Raw genomic sequence first — 27,066 nt, 5'->3', positions numbered from 1 at the left:
CGCAGATATTTTGGCTAAAGGTTGTGCAACCAAGTATTAGGCTAAGGGTGCCAATACTTTTGTCTGGCCCATTTTTGGAGTTTTGTGTGAAATGATCAATGATTTGATTTTTGTTTCATTCTCTTTTGTGTTTTTTTCATTGCAAGCAAAATAATTGAAGTTAATAATATCAAAGAATTTGTGATTGCAATAATTTTCAAGAAGAAACTGAGTATTATCTGACAGAACTGCAGGGGTGCCAATACTTTTGGCCAGCACTGTATCAATTTCTAATATTGTCCTGTCCCTATGTTAATTGTCAGGACACCGTCCCAATGAGAGTTACACCTAGGTAACCAGATTTGTTTAGTTATTACAGAATAATGATTAATATCAGAATTAGTAGTATCTTTAAGAAGCCAAAAATGTATTTATAAAGACAGGAGGAATTGGAGTTTCAAAATGCACACAGTTTTATTGAACAAAAATAGGGGGGGGGTTGGGAATCACACTTAAAAAAAAAAAAAAAGTTAAAACCATACAGTGAGAAGAACGGCGACTGGGAAAAGAGATAGCACTAATGGCGTAGTATTCAAAAGAAATGTGCATATATCACATGATACAGTAAAGTATTATAAATGATATTAAGAGCATAAGTGTTTCTCAAAATATTGCACAGTAGTTTACATGTAAACTAACCCACACATATATAAAGTGCTTAAGTGCATACAAGAGGTCAGTGGATGTCTCCATACAGTATCAAATCATATTATGGCAAAGTATTTAGTGATAGTTCACAGATGCTGTGAATACAGGTAAAGCTAGCCTACACATTTATTTCAAAGTGCCAAGTACATATATAAGGAAAAGTTCCTAAGCATAAAGTGGTCTACTTGCATTAGACATAATAGGTAAGTAGCTGATTGCACAAAAAGATCATCATATATACAGATGTAATATCATTGGTGCCAAGTAGGGAGCAGGTGCGTCCCACTCACGGCTTCATCGGGATGGGAAGATTATCCATGTCTCCACTTGCGTTCCTTTTAAATAGAACGCCCTGGTCTGCCTCCGCTTGCGTCATCCTCTTCAATGATGCATGCGCATTCGGCCAATCACAGCGCCGCGGGTGGGTCAGCCGTCAGGCTGAACGCGGTGCACGTGCAGGAGCAGGGACGCGTCATCCAGCTCCCACGCCTGCGCTGCTGCCATGGAGATGGCCAAGCCACCAGTGGCAGAGCCAACCGCGCACGCGTACAAAGGACGGCGCAGGGAAGCATAAATTGTAGCAATATACTGTAATTAAGGTAACCAGAAAAAGAGAAAAAACATAGTTTCATGAAAATAACTCAAAAGGTTCCAATAATATAACCCATTATATAAATTTTAGCGCAAAGTTCCATTTATATGTATATAGTGTTCAATGGGTGGATTCCATATTCTGTTTACATAAACAGTATATATTCTTCAATGGGTGAAATTCATATTCATTTGATGCATCATCCAAGCTTAAAGAATCCATAAGGAGGAATTCCCTTACTAAAAAGGGTCAAATGTAAGATCTAAATGTAAATGTTATGGGACAAAAACACCAAAAATCAAATATGGACCAGGGCAAAAATACAGACAGATGTCTTTCGTAAAAGTACTTCTGTCAACGCTCTGCTGCATGCATCATCTGCCCATACCCCTTCAACTATACGAGCCATACCGACTGGACAGTTCCTGAGGATTAGGCGGATTTGCGCATCGGACCGTAATTTTTGAAGCCCAGTCCTCTGACCTCAAGTGGCGTTTTCAGGATCGTGGATATAGCAATAGGATCATTAAAACGGGTTATGTGAGAGCTAAAAATACACCTAGATCTCGGCTTCCGTCTTATGTTCCTAGAGGAGAGTCTCCAGACCCTGAAATCAGATTCATCGGGACGTTCAATCATGAGTGGGGCACCATGAGAAATATCCTGGCCAAACATTGGCCCATCCTCTTATCTGACCCCATATTAACGGACCTTTTGACTGATGCCCCACTCATGACAGCACGGCATGCCCGGAATCTGAGAGACATCTTAGTAAATAGCCATTATGTCCCCCTGTCCAGAACCCATTTAACATCAAGGGCCCACTTTTAGGCTGCTATAAATGCGGCCATTGTCTTGCCTGTAAAAATATGATCCAGACAAAGACCTTCACCTCCCCGGACGGCCTGAGAACCTTTGATATTAGATGATACATCACATGTGGCACGACACATGTGGAGTATTATGCCCCATGCCCTCTGCTCTACGTGGGGCTCACCTCATGTGAGCTTCACGTTAGGATCAGGGAGCATGTGAGCGACACTGAGGCAGCCAAAACAGTCGAGGACGTTACGCTCTTAAAAACTATATCCCAGCATTTCAAGGCATTTTATGCCTGTAATTTGTCCTTATTAGCAGTCCGGGGGATTGATGCTATTAGCGGAGGGTCCAGAGGGGATAACTTGAAAAGAAAGTTGGCCCAATGCGAAGCAAGATGGATCAGCACCCTGGACACTCTGGTCCCTGGGGGGCTGAACAAGACGATTAGCTTTGCATCATTCCTATAGAAATAATCTTTTTCATTACCACCAGCTTAGTATCACACTTTTTAACATCCATTTATGTTTTATCTTTGTCCTTTTTCTTCCCTTTTGTATGTATTCTTTCCCAATATTGTATATATTTATGTAATCTTCTTGCCCTGGTCCATATTTGATTTTTGGTGTTTTTTTCCCATCACATTTAGATTTGGACCTTTTGAGTTATTTTCATGAAACTATGATTTTTCTCTTTTTCCGGTTACGTTAACTACAGTATATTTCTACAATTTATCCTTCCTTGTGCCGTCCTTTGTAAGCGTGCGCGGTCGGCTCTGCTCTGCCGCTGGTGGCTTGGCAGTTTCTCTATGGCAGCGGCACAAGCGCGGGAGCCGGATGACACGTCCCTGCTCCCGTGTGTGCACCGCGTTCTGCCTGATGGCTGACCTGAGGAGGATGACGCAAGCAGAGGCAGACCAGGGCGGTCTATTTAAAAGGAACACAATTGGAGACATGGATACTCTTCCCTCCCTGATGAAGCTGTGAGTGGGACACACCTGCTCCCTAGGCGAAACGTGTTTGTGGGCTTTGAGGATCTGTTTTTTTGGCTATTACAATCGGCATTTTGTGTTTCAAGGTAGTTATATGGCACCAATGATATTACGTCTGTATATATGATGATCTTTTTGTGCAATCAGCTTCTTAGCTGTGATGGCTAATGCACGCAGACCACTTTATGCTCTGGAACTTTTCCTTATATATGCATTTGGCACTTTGAAATAAATGTGTAGGCTAGTTTTACCTGTATTTACAGCATCCGTGAACTATCACTAAATACTTTGCCATAATATGATTTGATGCTGTATGGAGACATCCACTGACCTCTCGTATGCACTTAAGCACTTTATATATGTGTGGATCAGTTTACATGTAAACTACTGTGCAATATTTTGAAAAACACTTATGCTCTCAATATCATTTATAATTATTTACTGTAAAATGTCATATATGCACATTTCTTTTAAATAGTACGTCATTAGTGCCATCTCTTTTCCCAGTCGCCGTTCTCACTGTATGTTTTTTACCTTGTTTTTATGTGCGATTCCCAAAACCCCTCCTATTTTTGTTCAATAAAATTATGTGCATTTTGAAACTCCAATTCCTCCTGTCTTTATATTTAACATGGAGTTTTTTTGCTTGTGACTGAGTGGTCCTAATCCGGAACTCAGTTGCTATTATGACTAATATGGTGTTATGGAGATTTGTTAACTTGATCCAAAAATGTATTTAGTATGATCTATCCTGAAGTCATTAAACATTAGCGAACATGTTTCAGAAATGCCATTGACACCTACAATAAGGGAAAAGATTATTAAAGTGGAGTATCTATTTTATTTGCATTCCACAGCTTTCATGAGAAAATGCCTCAGATGATACAGGTTTTCAGCTTTGGAAATGTGTGTGATGTAGGTTTATACTATGGACAGCACACTATTACCATTCTTACCACACTGCAGAAGCTTGAGCTACAATGGTTAAAAATCTTTACCTAATATCTCTACTAGTCCAAGGAGATGAAGAGATTAAGGGTGGTGTCACACACAGCGACGACGACAATGACGTCGCTGCTACGTCACCATTTTCTGTGACGTTGTAGCGACGTCCCATCGCTGTCGCTGTGTGTGACATCCAGCAATGACCTGGCCCCTGCTGTGAGGTCGCCGGTCGTTGCTAAATGTCCAGCTTCATTTTTTGGTCGTCGCTCTCCCGCTGTGACGCACACATCGCTGTGTGTGACAGCGAGAGAGCGACAAAATAAAGCGAGCAGGGAGCAGGAGGCGGCATCTGGCAGCTGCGGTAAGCTGTAACCAGGGTAAACATCGGGTAACCAAGGGAAGACCTTTCCCTGGTTACCCGATATTTACCATCGTAACGCTCTCGCTGCCAGTGCGCGGCTCCCTGCTCTATGCACATGTAGTTGCAGTACACATCAGGTAATTAACCCGATGTGTACTGTAGCTAGGAGTGCAGGGAGCCAGCGCAAAGCAGTGTGCGCAGCTCCCTGCTCTCTGCACATGTAGCTGCAGTACACATCGGGTAATTAACCCGATGTGTACTGTAGCTAGGAGTGCAGGGGAGCCAGCGCTAAGCAATGTGCGCGGCTCCCTGCTCTCTGCAGATGTAGCTGCAGTACACATCGGGTAATTAACCCGATGTGTACTGTAGCTAGGAGTGCAGGGAGCCAACGCTAAGCAGTGTGCGCGGCTCCCTGCTCTCTGCAGATGTAGCTGTAGTACACATCGGGTAATTAACCCAATGTGTACTGTAGCTAGGAGTGCAGGGAGCCAGCGCTAAGTAGTGTGCGTGGCTCCCTGCTCTCTGCACATGTAGCACAGCGACGCATGCAGTTATGATCGCTGCTGCTTCTGCTATGTTTGACAGCTAAGCAGCGATCATAACAGCGACTTACAAGGTCACTGTTGCGTCACAGAAAATGGTGACATAACAGCGACGTCGCTGTCGCTATGTGTGAACCCAGCTTAATACGAATATACATTATACATAATTCATTAGGGTGGCTATAAATTAAAGTATGATCCATGGAGGTCTGGGATGTTTAGTTCTACTACACACTAATAGACTTATAGTATGTGGTTATAATAATAGTATTTAGGATGCTCCACATGCCATACCATAGTTACATGCAGCTTCCACTAATCTTAAGAATAAATATGCAAAGAGCTTTTCAAGGTGGTGACAGAAGTAATGCTGCCATTCTACATCAGGAAACAAAAACATGAACAGGGGGAAGGGCAAATAAATGAAAAAAAAACAGTAAAAGAAAAAAATCAAATGGAGAGCAAAGAGAAATCAGTATATATAAAGCAAACACATTCTGCAACGCTGTCATTTATTGTGTACAATTTGATAAAAAAACAAAACAAAACAAAAACTATTATATAGCATTACCTGTCTGTACAAACTGAGGGCAATTGGATGGTTCTGTAAGGTCATGAAGAAATCTCCACGGTTAAACTCATGTTTCATATAGGACACAACAGTGTAAACTAGAACAACAAAAAAAAATTGTCACATTTTGGGGTTTTGAAAACTTTATAAATTGATGTAAGTTACAAAACCTGACATTTTATAACTTGGTAAATTATTGAACATTTGTCTGTCATAATAATAATTATTATTTCTATAGCGTCAACAAATTCCGCAGTGCTTTAAGGTTTATACACAAACATAAAGATTTATATACAAAGGTTTATATACAAACATAAGTAACAGTTACTGTTACTTATGTTTGTATATGAAATAATTAGAAAGTAGAAACAGTACCAGCACAAATCCGTAAGATTGTGTTTGAATTTATTTAATACAAAACGGCATAAAAGGAAGAAGGTAAGTGGATGCATATATATATATATATATATATATATATATATATATATACATATACATATACATATATATATATATATATATATATATATATATATACACTAGTGCAAAACAGGCAAAGGTAACAAGTTTCTGGCCCAACATGACCCTAAAGGTGGCTTTACACGCTACAATATCGCTACAGCGATCTCGTTGGGGTCACGGAATTTGTGACGCACATCCGGTCGCTGTAGCGATCTCGTTGTGTGTGACTCCTATGAGCGATTTTGAATCGTCGCAAAAACGTTCAAAATCGCTCATCGGTGACATGGGGGTCCCTTCCCAATTATCGTTACTGTCGCTTGGGCGAAGTTGTTCCTCGTTCCTGCGGCAGCGCTACGCTACGTGCGACGCCGCAGGAACGAGGAACTTCTCCTTACCTGCGTCCCGCCAGCAATGAGGAAGGAAGAAGGTGGGCGGGATGTTCTTCCCACTCATCTCCGCCCCTCCGCTTTGATTGGGCGGTTGCTTAGTGACGTCGCTGTGACGCCGATCGAACCGCCCCCTTGGAAAGCAGGCGGTTTGCCAGTCATAGCGACGTCGCTAGGCAGGTATGGGCATGTGACGCTGCCGTAGCGATAATGTTCGCTACGGCAGCGATCACCACATATCGGCCTTACGATGGGGGCGGGTGCTATCATGCTCCACATCTCTAGCATCGGCTAAACTTATTTCGGACTAAATTTATTTCATAATACATGCCTAAACTATGATCATATAATAGTTACAAAAACATATACAATCATATGGAATGTAATACACTATAACATCAAATTCAGCAAGAAGACTGATAAAGTAGATGATTTGATTGACAGTACAGTCAACAGTATTCATTGAAAAAGTTTATGAACTTGTAGTTCTAAATATGTAGTATACCGGGATATATGTAATACTTGCATTTTTTCTTATGTGGGTTGTACAACCTTAAAACTGAAGCAAAGGGTTAAAGAGTATAGCAGAGATTCTTGTGATGAAAGTGTTCCTATCCCCTCTAATCTCTCCAAACATTTTTCGCAGGGACATTTAGGAGATATATCATCACTGTCAGTTTACACTATTGAAAGGGTTAACAGACCAAATCGTGGTGGAGATTGGAGATGAGCACGTCTGAATAGGGAATCATACTGAATTTTGATGCTAAACACATCCTACCCCACCAGCCTTAACAAAAGGACTGATTTGATTTTGCACTACTAAAAAAGAGAGAAAGAGAGAAGAAGAAAAAAAAAGGAAAAAATAGAGATTTTTTTTTCTTTTCGCTGAAATTGATGTTATGGTGTATTAAATTCCATATGACTGTATATGTTTTTGTATATATTATATAATTGTAGTTTGGGGATGTATTGTGAAACAAATTTAATACGCAGGTGTGTTCAGTTATCTAGATGGGCGGAGAACTTGCAGCTATATATTCTTCCTGGTTTAGGGTTTTATCTGGTTTAGACTAAAGGTGGTGTCACACACAACGACAACGACGTCGCTGCTACGTCACCATTTTCTGTGACGTTGCAGCGACATCCCGTCGCTGTCGCTGTGTGTGGCATCCAGCAACGAGCTGGCCCCTGCTGTGAGGTCGCCGCTCGTTGCTGAATGTCCAGCTTCATTTTTTGGTCGTCGCTCTCCCGCTGTGACGCACAGATCGCTGTGTGTGACAGCGAGAGAGCGACGAAATGAAGCGAGCAGGGAGCAGGAGCCGGCATCTGGCAGCTGCGGTAAGGTGTAACCAAGGTAAACATCGGGTAACCAAGGTGGTTACCCGATATTTACCTTCGTTACCAGCCTCCGCCGCTCTCACGCTGCCAGCGCCGGCTCCTGCTCTCTGCACATGTAGCTGCAGTACACATCGTGTAATTAACCCGATGTGTACTGTAGCTAGGAGAGCAAGGAGCCAGCGCTAAGCAGTGTGCGCGGCTCCCTGCTCTCTGCACATGTAGCTGCAGTACACCGTGTAATTAACCCGATGTGTACTGTAGCTAGGAGAGCAGGGAGCCAGTGCTCAGTGTGCGCGGCTCCCTGCTCTCTGCACATGTTGCAGCACATCGACTCGCGTCGTTATGATCGCTGCTTCGGCTGCTGTGTTTGACAGCTAAGCAGCGATCATAACAGCGACTTACAAGGTCGCTGCTACGTCACAGAAAATGGTGACGTAACAGCGACGTCGTTGTCACTGTCGTTTAGTGTGACCCCAGCTTAAGGGCCACGTTGGGCCAGAATCGCTTTACCTCTACCTGTCTTGCATTGGTTATATACAGTGCCTTGCGAAAGAATTCGGCCCCCTTGAATTTGTCAACCTTTACCCAATTTCAGGCTTCAAATATAAAGATTAATAGTGAAGAATCAACAAGTGGGACACAATTGTGAAGTTGAACAAAATTTTTAGCTTATTTTAAACTTTTTTAAAAATAAAAAACTGAAAAGTGGGGCGTGCAATATTATTCATCCCCTTTACTTTCAGTGCAGCAAACTCACTCCAAAAGTTCATTGAGGATCTCTGAATGATTCAATGTTGTCCTAAATGACTGATGATGAAAAATATAAGCCACCTGTGTGTAATCAAGTCTCCGTATAAATGCACCTGCTCTGTGATAGTCTTAAGGGGGCTTTAAACGCTAGCGATATCGGTACCAATATCGCTAGCGTGCGCACCCGCCCTCATCGTTTGTGCGACACGGGCATATCGCTGCCCGTCGCGCACAAAATCGCGCTCCCCAATCACATGGCTTACCTGCCCTGTGATGTCGCTCTGGCTGGCGATCCGCCTCCTTCCTAAGGGGGAGGTTCGTTCGGTGTCACAGCGACGTCACACGGCAGGCGTCCAATAGAAGCGGAGGGGCGGAGATGAGCGTGGCGTAACATCCCGCCCACCTCCTTCCTTCCGCATAGCCGGTGGAGGCAGGTAAGGAGATGTTCCTCACTCCTGCGGTGTCACACACAGCGATGTGTGCTGCCGCAGGAACGAGGAACATCGCTAATGAGAGGTAAACGATTTTTTGTTTTAGGATGACCTCTCCGCAGCAAACGATTTTGGCTGCTTTTACGATCGTTTTAGGTCGCACATAAGTGTCACACGCTGTGATAACGTTAATGACGCCGGATGTGCGTCACTAACGACGTGACCCCGACGATAAAACATTAACGATATCGTAGCGTGTAAAGCCCCCTTTAGTGTTCTGTTTAAAGCGCAGAGAGCATCATGAAAACCAAGGAACACAACAGGCAGGTCTGTGATACTTTTGTGGAGAATTTTAAAGCCAGATTTGGTTACAAAAGGATTTCCAAAACTTTAAACATCCCAAGGAGCACTGTGCAAGCGATCATATTGAAATCGAAGGAATATCCTATCACTGCAAATCTACCAAGACCAGACCGTCCATCCAACCATTCATCTCAAACAAGGGGAAGACTGATCAGAGATGCAGCCAAGAGGTCCATGATCACTCTGGATGAACTGCAGAGATCTACAGCTGAGGTGGGAGAGTCTGTCCATAGGACAACAATCAGTCGTACACTGCACAAATCTAGCCTTTATGGAAGAGTGGCAAGGAGAAAGCCATTTCTCAAAGATATCAATAAAAAATGATGTTTACAGTTTGCCACAAGCCACCTGGGAGACACACCAAACATGTGGAAGAAGGTGCTCTGGTCAGATGAGACCAAAATCAAACTTTTTGGGAACAATGCCAAACGATCTGTTTGGCGTAAAAGCAACACAGGTCATCATCCTGAACACACCATCCCCACTGTCAAACATGGTTGTGGCAGCATCATGGTTTGGGCCTGCTTTTCTTCAGCAGGGACAGGGACGATGGTTAAAATTGATGGGAAGATGGATGGAGCCAAATTCAGGACCATTCTTGAAGAAAATCTGTTGGAGTCTGCAAAAGACCTGAGACTTGGACAGAGATTTGTCTTCCAACAAGACAATGATCCCAAACATAAAGCAAAATCTACAATGGAATGGTTCACAAGTTATTTTTATTGATAGAGCACCATTGATTCCATGGTGCTGTACATGAGAAGGGGGGTTACATACAGAATACATATAAAATTTACAGTAGACAGACTAGTACAGAGGGAAGAGGACCCTGCCCTTGCGGGCTTACATTCTATAGGATTATGGTGAGAAGACAGTAGGTGGGGTGTAGGCTGGATGGCAGCTCCGCACGGTAGTGAGGTGGCAGCTCCGCACGGTGGTGAGGCGGCAGCTCCGCACGGTGGTGAGGCGGCAGCTCCGCACGGTGGTGAGGCGGCAGCTCCGCACGGTGGTGAGGCGGCAGCTCCGCACGGTGGTGAGGCGGCAGCTCCGCACGGTGGTGAGGCGGCAGCTGTGGTAGTGGTGAAGCAGTGAGGTCAATGTAGATTATAGGCATTTCTGAACAGATGCGTTTTCAAGTTCCGTTTGATGCTTGCAAGTGCAGCAGATAGTCTGACGTGTTGAGGCAGCAAATTCCAGAAGACTCAGGATGCTCGGGAGAAGTCTTGGAGGCAGTTGCATGAGGAGCGAATGAGGGAGGAGGAGAGAAGGAGATCTTTGGAGGACCGGAGATTACGTTTTGGAGTGTAGTGAGAGATTAGTTCAGAGATATATGGAGGAGACAGATTATGGACGGCTTTGTAGGTCAGTGTTAGTAGTTTGAATTGGATACGGTGGAAGAGTGGAAGCCAGTGGAGGGATTTCCAGAGATGAGAAGCAGGGTGGTATTGAGGAGAGAGGTGGATCAGTCGGGCAGCAGAATTAAGGATGGACTGGAGAGGGGCGAGCGTGTTAGCAGAGAGGCCACAGAGGAATCGGGCAGGCAGGGGTCTGTTGATGAACTTAATTTATTTATGCAAAGGGTTAACTCATTTGGACCCAACATCAAAGTCACTTATAAGTGGTCTGTTCACCAAGTTGAATTTTTGGATATACTGGTAAGGAAGGATGCTGACGATGTCCTGCAGGCCGACCTATACCGTAAGCCAACATCAACTAACACACTTCTCCATGCATCTTCAGCACACCCACAATTTATGATTAGGTCGGTTCCTACGGGGCAGTTTCTCCGTCTTAGGAGGATCTGCTCCTCTGATCAAGATTTTGAAAAACAAGCATGGGACATGATGGACAGATTCAGGGAGAGGGGATACAGCAGGCATATGATTAAGAGAGCCTACCATCAAGCAAAATATTTATCAAAGAATTCCCTGCTGTACTCTAATACATGCCCCGAATCTGTTGATCAGGTCTGATTTATTACTAATCACAATTCTCATATTTCTACTATACGAGAGTGCCTCACTAAGGCCTGGCCGATCCTGCAGGCCGATTCAACGTTGAATAAAATTTTTCTAGAATGACCATGTATGACCATTCGTAGGTCAAAAAACCTACATTATCATCTTATTCACAGTCACTATGAAGCAGTGGAAAGGGATAAGACCTTTTTGGGCTCTTTTGGTGCAAATGTTAGAATGGGTTGTTCCCCATGCGGCGGGTGTGTTGCCTCTCCCAACATTGTTTGCATGACAACCTTCACTGACGCTAAAGGATGTAGGACGTATGACAGTCATAAAAATATCACATGTCAATCAAAGGCAGTCATATATTATGCTACCTTCCCGTGTCCAAAAATATATATTGGTCTTACGCATCAGCTAAAGGTGCGTGTGCGAGAACATGTGTTGGGTATTGAGGTGGCACCCGATATAGCAGATGTGACATCTTTAAAGACTATTTCAAAACACTTTCGTATGTTTCATTCATCTGATAGTACCCTTTTAAAAATAAAAGGCATCGACCAGATCAATCTGGGTGTGAGAGAATGAGAAATAAGTAGACGTTTGGCGCAACTTGAGGCCAAATGGATTTATACACTGGGAAGTGGGAACGGTGTGTCCATCTGGCCTCAATGAAAATATCAGCTTTGCATCCTTTCTATAAACAATTGCTTGATCTTGTCCTCCTACTGCGTACTGGATTATGTTTTTGTTGGATACTGTAAGTGTGCCTTGTTGCATCTTAGTTGTTTTTATTGTGGTTAATTACGTCCAATTGACCGGTTGTATTTTGTTTTTTTGGTTTTCAATAAGTCCCTTATCTTGGAGTCTATATAGAGGTGACGAATATTTGGGTAATGGACATACCATCTTCCATCCATGGGATTGACTAAGGCTACTTTCACACATCAGTTTTTTGCCATCAGGTTCAATCCGGAAAAAAACGGGTAAAACGGATCCGGTACCGCATCCGTTTATCCCCCATAGACTTGCATTGTTGCCGGATTGTACCTGATGGCTTTGCGTTGCATCCGTTTTTTTCCGGATGCGGCAAAATAATTGAATGCGGCGGCCGGATAGAACGTATCATGTAACGTTTTTTGTCCCCTTAAAAAAACCGCATTCTGCCGGATCCGGCGCAATACGGCATTGTATACAATGGGTGTCTATGCATGCCGGATCCGGCGCAATGCGGTTTAAACCGGATGCGGTGACCGCATCCGGTTTGTTAAACAGAGCATGCGCAAATTTTTTTTTTTCCTCATCACAAAACTTATAAAAGGATCCAGCACATTCTACACACTTCCTGCCGGCTCCTGACTTCAACTTCTGCTGTCCTCCAGTCCAGTGCTCCAGGGAAGAGGTATGTCCACAGTACTGTCCACAGATCACTGCTGTGAGCTGCGTACATGTACTTAGACATTTTTTTTTCTTTTTTTGCAGGTGCAGTGTTGCGGTACATTTCTGGGCATCCTGTTGCTGGGTCCTTTTATCTTCCGTGGCAGTGCAAGAGTGTTCCTGAGGTAATGTCCACAGTACTGTCCACAGATCACTGCTGTGAGCTGCGTACATGTACTTAGACATTTTTTTTTCTTTTTTTGCAGGTGCAGTGTTGCGGTACATTTCTGGGCATCCTGTTGCTGGGTCCTTTTATCTTCCGTGGCAGTGCAAGAGTGTTCCTGAGGTAATGTCCACAGTACTGTCCACAGATCACTGCTGTGAGCTGCGTACATGTACTTAGACATTTTTTTTTCTTTTTTTGCAGGTGCAGTGTTGCGGTACATTTCTGGGCATCCTGTTGCTGGGTCCTTTTATCTTCCGTGGCAGTGCAAGAGTGTTCCTGAGGTAATGTCCACAGTACTGTCCACAGATCACTGCTGTGAGCTGCGTACATGTACTTAGACATTTTTTTTTCTTTTTTTGCAGGTGCAGTGTTGCGGTACATTTCTGGGCATCCTGTTGCTGGGTCCTTTTATCTTCCGTGGCAGTGCAAGAGTGTTCCTGAGGTAATGTCCACAGTACTGTCCACAGATCACTGCTGTGAGCTGCGTACATGTACTTAGACATTTTTTTTTCTTTTTTTGCAGGTGCAGTGTTGCGGTACATTTCTGGGCATCCTGTTGCTGGGTCCTTTTATCTTCCGTGGCAGTGCAAGAGTGTTCCTGAGGTAATGTCCACAGTACTGTCCACAGATCACTGCTGTGAGCTGCGTACATGTACTTAGACATTTTTTTTTCTTTTTTTGCAGGTGCAGTGTTGCGGTACATTTCTGGGCATCCTGTTGCTGGGTCCTTTTATCTTCCGTGGCAGTGCAAGAGTGTTCCTGAGGTAATGTCCACAGTACTGTCCACAGATCACTGCTGTGAGCTGCGTACATGTACTTAGACATTTTTTTTTCTTTTTTTGCAGGTGCAGTGTTGCGGTACATTTCTGGGCATCCTGTTGCTGGGTCCTTTTATCTTCCGTGGCAGTGCAAGAGTGTTCCTGAGGTAATGTCCACAGTACTGTCCACAGATCACTGCTGTGAGCTGCGTACATGTACTTAGACATTTTTTTTTCTTTTTTTGCAGGTGCAGTGTTGCGGTACATTTCTGGGCATCCTGTTGCTGGGTCCTTTTATCTTCCGTGGCAGTGCAAGAGTGTTCCTGAGGTAATGTCCACAGTACTGTCCACAGATCACTGCTGTGAGCTGCGTACATGTACTTAGACATTTTTTTTTCTTTTTTTGCAGGTGCAGTGTTGCGGTACATTTCTGGGCAGCCTGTTGCTGGGTCCTTTTATCTTCCGTGGCAGTGCAAGAGTGTTCCTGAGGTTGAGGTCCTGTTGTGCGTGGCCTGTAATCAAAAAAATGTCGTCTTCTGGTAGCCCGCCCTTCGGTTCACAAACTGAGGTATTTTTTTTTTTTTGGTTTTTTTTTAAAAAATACAAAAAAAAACATTTTTTTAAATCAACGACATTTACACAGGTGGCCGACACATCACAGGAGATGCTGCCAGAAGAGGACGGAAGGGGTGGAGAAAGACACGGAGCGGGCGATCATAGTGTAAGTTTCAAACAGGAATTGTTTACCACAGCACACCAAACATATAAGTAAATAATTTTTTTTTGTTTTCTTCACTAAAGGCTTCAACTTCTAGGGCTCATGATAGAGCTCCCCCAAGACCGTCCCAGGGTCGTCGTCGAGGTGGCGGTGGTCATAGTGTAAGGTTTTTTTTTTTTTTTATTTTATTTTTTTTTTCATGTCAGTGTGAATTTTTGTCTATTTTTTTTTTTAATTTCTTTTTTCTTTCTTTGAACAGGCATCCCAGCGTGCTCCCGATTCTGACGGTGAGGAGGCCGGATTTATCAACATCGACCTCCTCATCGATGAAGTTAGAGAGAGGGAGCCGCTGTGGAACATGGCTGACCGCCGCCACGCTGATTCGATCGTAACCCGTCGACTCTGGGACGAGGTATGCCACGCAGCGGTAGAAGGTTGGGGGGAGCTCAATTCTCGTGGCCAGAAGAAACAGCGTAAGTATTCACAGTTCAGTAGGTTATGCTGCCTGATGTAATGTGTTGTATAATAACCACTTTCTGCTTTCCACTTTCAGGTGACAAACTTCAGAAGCGGTGGCGGTCTATCAGGGATCGCTTCAAAAAGGAGTTAAATCAAGAGATGCAGGCCCCGAGTGGATCCGGAGGACGCAGATCGAAGTACCGTTACTTTAGAGCGTTGTCGTTCCTCCGGACAACTATGGTGTGCAGAAGGTAAATATTCCACACAATATGTACAAAGTATAATATTTTATGTCTGTTTTTTTTTGCTTTTTTTTTTTAGTCAGGGCCAATGTATAGCAATTAAATTAATTATTGTTTTGTTTTTCCTCTTTTTAACAGCACCGTCTGCAGCACTCAGGAGCCTGCATCGAACCCGACAGGAGCGATCCCTGAACAGTCCGCCACTGGTGAACACACGCACAGACCCCACCCATCTGAACCTTCCCTTCCATCTACATCTGTCCCATCCACCTGCGCTGGAGCTTCCCGTGAGACTTCATTACCTGAAGCTGCTGGTGATGAGATAGCTTTTCCCCTACCCCACCCCTCTGACACTGCTGCCCTCAGTAGAACACCTTTGGGTTCTGGGCGTCAGCGTCATAGGGGTCAGGAAAAGAGCTATGCGCCAGAGTTCTTGCATCTAAATGCAGCCTTCCAGAACGCCATTCAATTATTATCAGAACAAAATCGTGCATCTTTTAGCTTCCTAAATGCAAATATGGAAAAAAATACACACGAATTGTGCACGCGTCTGGACAGGCTGCATTTAGATGCAAGTAAATCTCCCAATCATTGTTTTTTTCAAGCCGTACTAGAGCGCATGGAAAAGCTATCTCTTGACCATCAGATGCATGTAATGCAAGCCACACGGAAGGCTCTGGGGCAGGTTGACTCCCAACCACCTCCACCCACCCCTACAAGACCACCTGCCCCCCCTCCAGCCATTGTCCCTACTCCCCCTGCTGCCCATTACCAGCCTGCTGCCCAGTACCAGCCTGCTGCCCAGTACCAGCCTGCAGCCCAGTACCAGCCTGCAGCCCAGTACCAGCCTGCTGCCCAGTACCAGCCTGCTGCCCAGTACCAGCCTGATGCCCAGTACCAGCCTGCGGCCCAGTACCAACCTGCGGCCCAGTACCAGCCTGCGGGCCAGTACCAGCTCCCAACCACATCTGCCCCTACACTTCCTACCCACTACCACATCTCGCCTTCCACAACCATCATGACCCCAACTCAAACCACTAATTCACCCGCCACCTCTTCTGTCTCCCAATCCCTCCACTCCACCCCTCAATCCTTACCAAATCCCATCCCATCTCCTGGTTTCCCTCTTGGTTTCTCTACCACACCTTCATCTTCTGTTACTTCCCCACCACCACCACCAACACCACTTTCCACCCTCAATACTCCAACTGTGCGTGTGTTCCCACCTGTCAGCCCCTCCAGTACTATCTCCACCCCAAGCCCAAGATTTACAAATTTATAATTTATTTATCTATGTAATAAAAAATAAACGTTTTTGGTTGAAAAGTATTTATTTGTTCTTGTTTTTTTTGGTGTGAATATTATTTAGCAAGTTAAGTTAATAATAAGGTAATACAAAAACATAACATGTTGTAATTTGACGGGGTAAAAATTACAAATTTTTAAAGCGAGTGAAAGATTAAAATTAACAAGGTTAACAAGATATTATTTAATTTATTTATAATTATTTTTATTTGTTATAAAACTGAAGAAAAATCTTACACCATTTGATCTTGCCAATCTACTCTACCTTCTGGGGACACAAAATAGTTAGCATATATGTCACGGATTGTTGAACAGGCAACACTACTCCTAAATCCAGGACTGGTGTAGTCTGACAAAGAGGTGGATTCCAAACTCTGGTCATCCAACGACAAAGGTTCCTTTGTTAAAACAAAATTGTGCAGTACCACACATGCTTTCACTATTTCATCAACAGTTTCAATGTTTAAATTAATGGCTGTTAACAAGACTCGCCATTTGCTGGTTAGTATCCCAAAGGAGCATTCCACCATTCTTCTGGCTCTGGATAATCTGTAATTATATATTTTTTGTGTTTGCGTCAATCCACGGCTTGCATATGGCTTCAATAGATGTTGGGATAGTTGAAAGGCTTCGTCGGCCACAAAAACAAAGGGCATTGGGGGCTCACATGTGCCAGGAAGAGGTCTTGCAGGAGGGAAATCAAAAGTATTCCCATAGATTCGCCGCCCCATTGGGGACATTTTAAAGACCTGAGAGTCATTGGATCTCCCATATGCGCCAATGTCCACTGAGATGAATTTGTATTCCGCATCCGTTATTGCCATTAGGACAATTGAAAAATACTTTTTATAATTGTAGTATTCTGACCCCGAAGCAGCAGGTTTCACAATTCTGATATGTTTGCCGTCCACTGAGCCAAGGCAATTTGGAAACTGACAAATGTTATAGTATTGTTCAGCAATTGCAAGCCATCTTTCCCTGGTGGGCTGGGGGATGAAATCCTCATGGAGGCAATCCCACAAGGCTTGGCAAGTGTCTCTAATGATTCCCGAGATGGTGGAAATTCCTAGTCGAAACTGGTAGTGGAGGGATGAAAGCGACTCTCCAGTTGCAAGGAATCTGTAAAGGAAAGACAATAATTATAAAAAAATAATAGCAAACACATTACAGTTAAAAGTCAATTTACAGGAGGATACAATTTAAAAAAAAAAAAACTTACCTAAGCGTAACCAGCAAACGCTCCTCGGGTGTTATAGAGAACCGGCTGTAGGTGTCCGTTTTACGGATGTTGTCCGCAACAAGGCCAAGGAGGACGTCAAAATTATTCACTGCCATCCGGACATAGCTTGTGAATTTTTCATGGTTTCCACGGAGCTCCAGGTATAGGGTTGAAAACACCCCACGTGTCAGTCTCTGGGCAGTCAGGGGATGGATCCAAAAGCGTCGATGTCGCTGACGCCTCAGTCGCTGTCGCTCCTTTTCTCTGACGATGATAGCCAAGCGATTTGCCTCAAATATAAAATCTGCAGCGATCTTTGTGTAATTTGCAAGAATAGCATCCATGGTTTCTGCTTGTCTCTGTCTTCATTCTGTCATATATGCTTCAAAATACTGTATATATACTATATGTTCCCAATAGCCAATCAGAATACGGAACTCGTTGTTTGTTTAGTGTTAAAAAAACGGATCCGTCAAAAAACGGACATAACGGATGCAAAACGGATGCAAACCGGACCCACCGGATCCGTTTTTTAACGGATCCGTCCTAAACAGATCCGCAAAAAAACGGATCCGGTGGGTCCGGTTGGCTCCGGTTTGCACAACAAAAACGGAAACGTTGGATACGGCAAAAAAAAGGACTGTGCCTGAATACAGAAAACTGATGTGTGAAAGTAGCCTAACGCTGTCTTACTGTGTGATCGAGGAATGTCTTCTATCAATTTATATATGACTCACTATCAATGCTAAGCAGAAATATGCATGGCAATAATGAGCATGGAAGACGACTAGATTCGTCGAATATGGATAAATATTATGTCGCAATAAATCTTCCCATAAAAATGTTATATATATTGCTATTAGCATGTCATTTTTGGTATTACCGTATTTTTCGCTTTATAAGACGCACCTGATTATAAGACGCACCCCCAAATTTGGTGAAGGAAAAGAGAATTATTTTTTTTTTAATGTAAAATGGGGTCCATCTTATAATGCCAGTGTCCCTCAACAAATCATATAGGATATATGTCCCTCATAGCCCCCCATCCTAAAATTAGCCCCCTTAATCTGGATATGGACCCCTTATATTGAATATAGCCCCCTTGTGATGGCACACGTTCCCCTGTGCTGCCTATGGCCCCCTATGGATTGCATACATTCCCCTGTGCTGCCTATGGCCCCCTATGGATTGCATACATTCCCCTGTGCTGCCTATGGTCCCCTATGGATTGCACACGTTCCCCTGTGCTGCCTATGGCCCCCTATGGATTGCATACATTCCCCTGCGCTGCCTATGGTCCCCTATGGATTGCACACGTTCCCCTGTGCTGCCTATGGCCCCCTATGGATTGCATACATTCCCCTGTGCTGCCTATGGTCCCCTATGGATTGCACACGTTCCCCTGTGTTAGATATCGCCCCCATAGTGCTGCCCATGGCCCCTATATAGATCGCACAAGTACCCCTGTGTTAGATATCGCCCCCATAGTGCTGCCCATGGCCCCTATAGATCGCACAAGTCCCCCTGTGTTAGATATCGCCCCCATAGTGCTGCCCATGGCCCCTATATAGATCGCACAAGTCCCCCTGTGTGAGATATCGCCCCCATAGTGCTGCCCATGGCCCCTATAGATCGCACAAGTCCCCCTGTGTTAGATATCACCCCCATAGTGCTGCCCATGGCCCCTATATAGATCGCACAAGTCCCACTGTGTTAGATATCGCCCCCATAGTGCTGCCCATGGCCCCTATAGATCGCACAAGTCCCCCTGTGTTAGATATCGCCCCCAGGCTGCTGCCCATAGTAAAATAAAACCCTCTTTCCTTACCTCCTCCAGCGCTGAGCTCCCTCCTGTGTCCCTCCGTGCTGCTCTTCCTTACTTCCTGGTTCTCAGTGCGGTCATGTGATCGGCACAGCAGCCTGAGATCTCTGCCTGCCTGATCACAGTGGAAGCAGGGACACCGGGAGAAACGCTGCAGGGGTAAGTAAAGATTTTTTATTTTAGAATGAGCAGCAGCCTGGGGGCGATGTACCATCACAGGGGGGCGCAGGCTCATATAATATGCACCGCTCCCTCAGCCCATCACTGCGTGCGATTTCAGCACCATTGGAGATGGACAGCGGCTGTTCATATTATATGAGCGGGAGCAGGAGATCAAAGGCTGCAGCCTGCAGCGTTCCCCTGCACTCCAGAGCTGCTGCCCCCACCTCCCCTGGACCCTGCAGTGTACATATATATATACTCACCCACCCCGTATATTCGGCTTATAAGACGCACCCCCTACTGTCCCCCGAAATTTGGGGGAACAAAAGTGCGTCTTATAAAGCGAAAAATACGGTATATAATGTTGATCAAATATAAATGGCTATTTATTTGATCTGTATAATGATGCTCAAAATATGTGGTAGTAGATGGTCCTTTTTCCATTTATTTCCGTTGCTCTATTTTTTTCCTTTTTTTCTCCTTTTCTTTTCTCCTTTCTCCCCCTTTTTTGTATATGCGTATAATAGCAAAAATCTGTACCGAAAATTATATATCTACAACGCTAATGGCCTAGTCTAGAACGCCCTACTTTTGGGTTATTCCAACTATATTGATCTGCACCTGAACGCGCAGTCGTCATAGTTTCCGACGCCACCCGGCTGGCTGTGTCTCTACTAGCCTGATGTTTCCGGGTCATATAATGCCCTAGACCATTTGGTTGGTGACACAGCAGCCGGCTGGCTTCGGATTATTGCCATGACGACGTGCGTCATTAAGGGTGCTGATCAGTGATTGGATGGGCGAGATATATAAACTTCCTTCCTCTGTCTTTTTGGACACGCACCCTGACGAAGGACACAGGAAGCCAAAACATGTGTTGGGAATCGCTTTTTATTACTGCACATGAGCAGGTAAATATGTCGTTTACCCACTGTGCTACTCTATACATTAAGTGTGAATTATATGCGTTTACCACATTGACGGCATAGGCTCTTTTATTTCATATAGTTACTGATTGGGATTGAACTATGAGCCTTTGGTGACCCCTGGTGGGCTGTACTGGTATGGTTCTTAAAAGGATATACCAGTCATGTGGTATTTAGCTGGTGAGCTGGAGCACAGAGATTAGTTGCTTTTGTGCAGGATTTTATATGTCACTATCGTAATGACTGCCGCGGTCCCGTTTACTTCTAATAACATCTGTATGGTGCAATTTTGCTTACCCCACTGGGAATTTGATTCTAATTTATACTAATATAAATAAAATTGTGGATATTTGGCATCTGATCGTTTTCTGCTCGTTTTTTCCTAAGTGTAGCAGATAGTCTGACGTGTTGAGGCAGCAAATTCTAGAAGACTGGGGATGCTAGGGCGAAGTCTTGGAGGCGGTTGCATGAGGAGCGAATGAGGGAGGAGAGAAAGAGATCTTTGGAGGACCGGAGATTACGTTTTGGAGTGTAGTGAGAGATTAGTTCAGAGATATACGGAGGAGACAGATTATGGATGGCTTTGTAGGTCATAGTTAGTAGTTTGAATTGGATACGGTGGAAGAGTCCCAGTGGAGGGACTTGCAAAGAGGAGAAGCGGGGTTGTATTGAAGAGAGAGGAGGATCAGTCGGGCAGCAGAACTAAGGATGGACTGGAGAGGGGCGGGCGTGTTAGCAGGGAGGCCACAGAAGAGGATGTTGCAGTAATCGAAGCGGGAGATTATGAGGGCTTGCACGAGCATTTTTGTAGATTGAGAATTGAGGAAAAGACGGATTCTGAAAATATTTTTGAGCTGAAGATGGCAGGAGGTGGTGAGAGATTGGAAGTGTGGTATGAAGGACAAGGCAGAGTCGAGGGTCACTCCGAGGCACCGAACTTTGGATACTGGGAAGAGCGAGATGTTATTTATTGTAATAGACTGATCAGGTAGAGAGTAAAAGTGAGATGGGGGAAAGAAGATTAGTTCAGTTTTGTCCACATTGAGCTTTAGGAAGCAAGAGGAGAAGGAGGATATAGCAGATAGACATTCTGGACAGCAGAGATGTGACATCTGGGCCAGAGAGTGTCATCAGCGTATAGGTGGTACTGGAAGCCATGAGACTTTATGAGTTGTCCCAGGCCAAATGTATAGATAGAAAAAAGTAAGGGTCCCAAGACAGAGCCTTGAGGGACGCCAAAACACAGAGAGGGCGGGATGAAGAGGTTGTGGGAGAGTGGAAGACAGTAAAAGTGCGTTGGAAAAATATGAAGAGATCCAAGAGAGGGTGAGGTCTCTCACACTAAGGGAAGAGAGGATCTGTAATAGGAGGGAGTGGTCGACAGTGTCAAAGGCTGAGGAAAGGTCTAGCGTATAGAGAAGTGATTGATAGCTTTGGCAGTAAGTCTTTTGTGATTGTAGACATGGCAGTTTCGGTAGAATGATGTGGACGGAAGCTGGACTGTAAGTTGCCAAAGAGAAAGTTAGATGAGAGGTGGGAGGAAAGTTCAGCATGGACGTGCTGTTCCAGGAGTTTTGAGGCGAATGAGAGTAGTGATATGGGGCAATATCTGGTAGTAGAGGCTGGATCGATGGAAGGTTTCTTTAGGATAGGTGTGACTTTTGCGTGTTTAAAGGCAGAAGGGAAGGTACCAGTTGTTAAAGATAGGTTGAAAAGATGGGTTAAGGTTAGAATAAGGATAGTGGTGAAGTTGGGGAGGAGGTGGGATGGGATGGGGTCAAGTGCGCAGGTGGTGAGATGCGCTTTTGAGAGAAGACGTGCAAGCTCTCCTTCAGTGATGGTGGGGAGGAAGTTTATGGGGGAGGGGCAGTGGTCTGTTTTATGAAGAGGTTGTGGTGGTTGAGCAGAAATGACTTGCCTGGTTTGGTCAATTTTTTATTTCAAATAGGTGGCAAAGTCTTCTGCGGAAATGAGGGAAGTTGGAGGGGGCAGTGGTGAGCTAAAGAGAGAGTTGGAAGTATTGAATAAGTGTTTGGGGTTGTGTGTTAAAGAGGATATGAGGGTTCTGAAATAATCCTGTTTAGCAGAGGTGAGGGCCGAACGAAATGTCTGAATTGCAGTTTTGAATGTGGTGAAATCTTCCTGGGAGTGCGTTTTCTTCCACCGTCGCTCGGCAGCTCTAGACACTTGCCGTAGTTTTTTAGTGAGGCTGTTGTGCCAGGGTTGTCTATTGATTTGTCTCACTCTGCCATGCACAAGGGGAGCGAGTGAATCAATAGCTGATGTGAGAGTGGTGTTGTAAAAGGTGAAGGAAGGAAGGGGAGATATTTATAAATAATAATAATATAATAATAGGATTTTGAGACAAGAAACTAAATGGATTTATTGGCTGGGCACTACGAAACCAAGGGGCTTGAATGAAACACTGTCCTTTGCACCCTTTGTGTAGTGTTTAGGCCTAGTGAGTAGGAGGGTCAGTCGTCGGCCGAGTGGGGGCGCCAATCACCGCCTTTTAGGGTGCCGACCCCCACATGATAGGTAGGAGAAAGCCTGCACCAGTGGTCTGAGACTAGTAGGTAGTATGGTGAAGGGTTCTTTCTTTTTCTTTCATAATCTGCCTCGGTAGGGCCCTTCGCCAAAATTGTCCTGAGGGAAGGATTGCCCGGTTTTGGTCCCTATTTTTACTATAAAGAATGTCGCTTTTATACTCTGAAGTAGTTGTTGGGTATTGCACCTATTTGTACAATCAATTTCCGGCGGGGGGGGGGGGTTTACTTTGTCTCTTTATTTACCATAGAATTTGAGCTTTTCCTTGCCCTAAAGGCATATGCTGTATTTGTTCTGGACTACCTGCCTGCTGTGTGATGTTTATCACGCTGCAGCGGGTTTCCCATAACTGCATGGTTCTCTGAGTCCTGGCACCGTTTACCCATTTAGGAAAGATGGGGTTAAATAAATTTGGTTTGTGCGAGGAGCGGACGCTCTCATTGCGACCGCGCAGGCGCAATGGTATGCGTTCCACCATGCTGTGTGGTGACGCGCACGCGTCATCGGGTGATGTACTCAACTTCCGGTCACATGACCGATAGACGGAAGTGACGTCACACGCCATGGCGGCGGCGGCTTTAAATACCCGCGATTAAGCGTACGGGACATGGCTGTGTAGGTCGGTACACGGGGGAGGCCATAACCGCGGTAAGTAGGTTATAGGGCAACACCGCTAGCCCATTGTTTTTATAGAGTGTTTGAAAAACTGATTGACGTTCTTTCTTGATAGCATGTGTCCATTGTTGTGAGGACACTTTCTGTATCCATATACGCCGCTCTCCTGATGAGAAGGGAAACGCGTTGAGAGTGGAGCGCTTTATGAGTCAGAGGTGGTTGAAAACTGGATCCTATGAAGTACCTGGACAAAACCGGGGGACCCAGGAATGACCCACTTACCTGATGTGCAAACAGTGACCATAGTAGGAGGATGTTTTGACTCCATGATAACAACACCAACACCGTGGTGAGATTGTTCCTTTTTTCATATCTGGGCGTCCCTGACGGTGGGTGGTTGACAGTGATTGATCATTGCTGTATACTATATGAGTCATTGTTTTCTGTGTTGGCTGTGGATATACATACAAAGGGCAAAACTGTGATTTAGGGGTGTGTTTATTGTATCCTGATTCATCAGTTTTCCTGTAGTGAGATGTTGTGCATTGCACACGGATGGTATATCTATAAAACAGCTGTGTGTATGGGACATTAAGTGAGGGAGAACCTTGGATTTTTTCCTTGTACTATCCTCCCGTCTTACCATACGGTGGCATGTGCTAGTTGCTTGGATTTTACTATGCACTATCATGTTTTTTAAACATTTCTTAATAAAAGGTATATTTTAGGCGTAATTTGTTCAGTTAGTGGTATATCGCTAATTTGTCTAATATAATAAATGATAATATAAATAAACGTATCCAGGTGTTAGAATGGCCATGTCAAAGTCCAGACCTGAATCCAATCAAGAATCTGTGGAAAGAGCTGAAAACTGCTGATCACAAACGCTCTCCATCCGAGCTCACGCTATTTGCAAACGAAGAATGGGCAAGAATTTCAGTCTCTCGATGTGCAAAACTGATAGACACATACCCCAAGCGATTTGCAGCTGTAATCGCAGCAAAAAGGTGGCGCTACAAAGTATTAACTTAAAGGGGACGAATAATATTGCACGCCCCACTTTTCAGTTTTTTCATTTTTTAAAATATTTAAAATAAACAAATTTCGTTCAACTTCACAATTGTGTTCCACTTGTTGATTCTTCACCATTAATTTAAAATTTTTATCTGTATGTTTGAAGCCTGAAATGTGGGTAAAGGTTGGCAAATTCAAGGGGGCCAAATACTTTCGCAAGGCACTGGATATTTTTATCCACTTACCTTCTTGCTAAGTACAGTTGGAATTTTTTAGTGCTGTAGTGCACATTTAATGCTAGCTTTTTTGTTTTTTCTTCATTGAATTGGTCGGTGGCTGACCCCCACCTTGCTATGTACCCAAATTTGGGATGTATTCCACCTGTCTAGATTTTGGCGATTGGTGACTGTTCACATTCAGTCATCAGGCCCTGTCCACAGGCTATTTACTTCATGCAGCATTTGCTTGGACCTGTCCCGCCCACAGCCATGATTCAGTCATGGGTACAGGATTGAAATAGACCAGGTGAGTGCTGCTAAGAGCAGTTCTACTATTTCATATGTGAGGACGTTTGGCACATTTTATAAAAATATTTTAGTGTTAGGACTGCCCCAACAGAGATTTGCCGTGAAGTGGGGGGGGGGGCTCAAGAAATTGCAATTTTTTGCCAAAAATCTCATATTTATAATAAGTACAGTTGGAATGTTTTAGTGCTGTAGTGCACATTTAGTGCTAGCTTTTTTGTTTTTTTCTAAATAAATTAAAATGTATCACCTTGCACTTTCAGGTGAGCTTAAATGCCATTCTCTATACAATAATTAAAGCAAAAATAAAAACAAGAAATAAAAATACCTAATAAAGGTAGGGGATGCACAAGGTTCAAATGTTTATTTACAATGACTATCCAGCCATCTAAAAAACTGGGGGATAGATAAAGGCTACATGAACCAGTCATGAGACAATCTTTGTAATGCTTTGGTACTGTGGAGTTTTGAGGGAGAATTAATGTTCTGAGAAATCGTGGAGAAGCTATATATGAATTAACTTAATCATGATCATGATTAAGAGTGCGGTGTCACTTGAAACGCATCGTTGACGTCGGTCATGTTATCATGTTGACTGCTATGTGCTGTTTATACATGTGCCAAATGAAAAGAAGAAAAAGAAATTAACTTATTTTTCTGTGAAGCTGGACTTTTTTCACTTGGATACTTAAAGTATCTGCCTGCCGTGCAATCATCACGGCTCAGTCATTGTCTGCACAGCCATCGGTTGTGCTCTATGGCTGCTGGCTGTGCTATGTAGCAGAGCTGAAGCGGCGTGGGACCTCGTGTGGATTCGCTGGACAAGCAGGGTGTTGGGGGTTAATAAAGAGGTGAAGGAGGGTGTGTGTTTTGTACTATCTTCCAAATGAAGGATTTTTTCTCTGTGTCTGTGTTTATTTACTTTCATTTATAGGTTAGTGTGATGCAGGTATGTCAGACACCTGTTCCATCATTAACCTTGGGTTTAGTAGCAGTTGTGCGCTGCTATTAACTCCTTATTACCCCGATTGCCACCGCACCAGGGCAATTGAGAAGAGCAGGTAAAGCATCGGGATTGTCACATCTAAAAGATGCGGCAATACCGGGCGGCTGCGGGCTGAGAATATCAGCCCCCCCAACCAGCTTTATCTTGGCTGGGTATCAAAAAAATTAGAGGGGACCGCACGTCATTTTTTAAATTTATTTAAATTATAAGAAAAAAAAAAAAAAAAAAGCTGCATCACCAGGACGGCTGCGCACAGGTACTTGCACGCTCATGCTCAGAGCACGCAGGCTGTGCTGGCTGATGTCATGTCAGACTTGTACGAGTCTGACAGCGCATCACCAGCACAGCCGCACACTTCTGACAGGAATGTGCATGTGTTTCTGAAAGACATGCATGTTCACCTTACTGACCCGCAGACACTTGCACTGCTTTCCCTACCCACCGGCCGTCCTGCCGCCTGTGATTGGTTGCAGTCAGCTGACACGCTGACACTCAGAGTGGGGGCACGTTTAACTCCAATCAATTACATGCGCTGGTGGGCAGGCAAAACAATAAATATTTAGTTGACGGCTCCGGAAGGGAAAAGTGTGACCCAGAAGGAGTTTGCTGCAATGACACAGCCTCGGGTGAGAACACCATGTGTGCTCCTAACCCCTATCCCATCCACAAACATTTTTAATCTCTGGATTCTGGTCCACATATACTTATATGGGCACCAGAATCCGGAGCGGATCCAGATTTTTTTTTTCAATCCGGCAGTGATCCGCCGGTCCCGGATTTTGGCGGATTCGACCAACTCTAGTGATGACCCATGGCTTACTTCCTGTAAGAGCCGACAGAGCAGCGGCTCTTAAAGAAACACTGAATTTTCGCTCATTGGAGCTGTGCATCTCGGATCAACAGAAATGCATAGGGGGCGTGTCCTTGACATGGCGGCGTGAGGACGC

General features: G+C 44.4%; 1 protein-coding gene across 1 annotated transcript in view; it reads right to left on the bottom strand.

Annotated features, from left to right (window-relative positions):
• VPS16 (VPS16 core subunit of CORVET and HOPS complexes) overlaps nucleotides 1-27,066 on the bottom strand; it is an 879,114-nt gene that overhangs the window by 261,651 nt on the left and 590,397 nt on the right. The window contains exon 18 of the mRNA XM_075319712.1: nucleotides 5,506-5,603. Coding sequence (XP_075175827.1) covers nucleotides 5,506-5,603 — 98 coding nt within the window. The remainder of the gene's footprint in view (nucleotides 1-5,505; nucleotides 5,604-27,066) is intronic.

This window comes from Anomaloglossus baeobatrachus, chromosome 7, assembly GCF_048569485.1.
Source record: "Anomaloglossus baeobatrachus isolate aAnoBae1 chromosome 7, aAnoBae1.hap1, whole genome shotgun sequence".
NCBI lineage: Eukaryota > Metazoa > Chordata > Amphibia > Anura > Aromobatidae > Anomaloglossus > Anomaloglossus baeobatrachus.
Note: the sequence above shows the minus strand (reverse complement) of the source record. Positions and strands in the feature narration are given on the sequence as shown.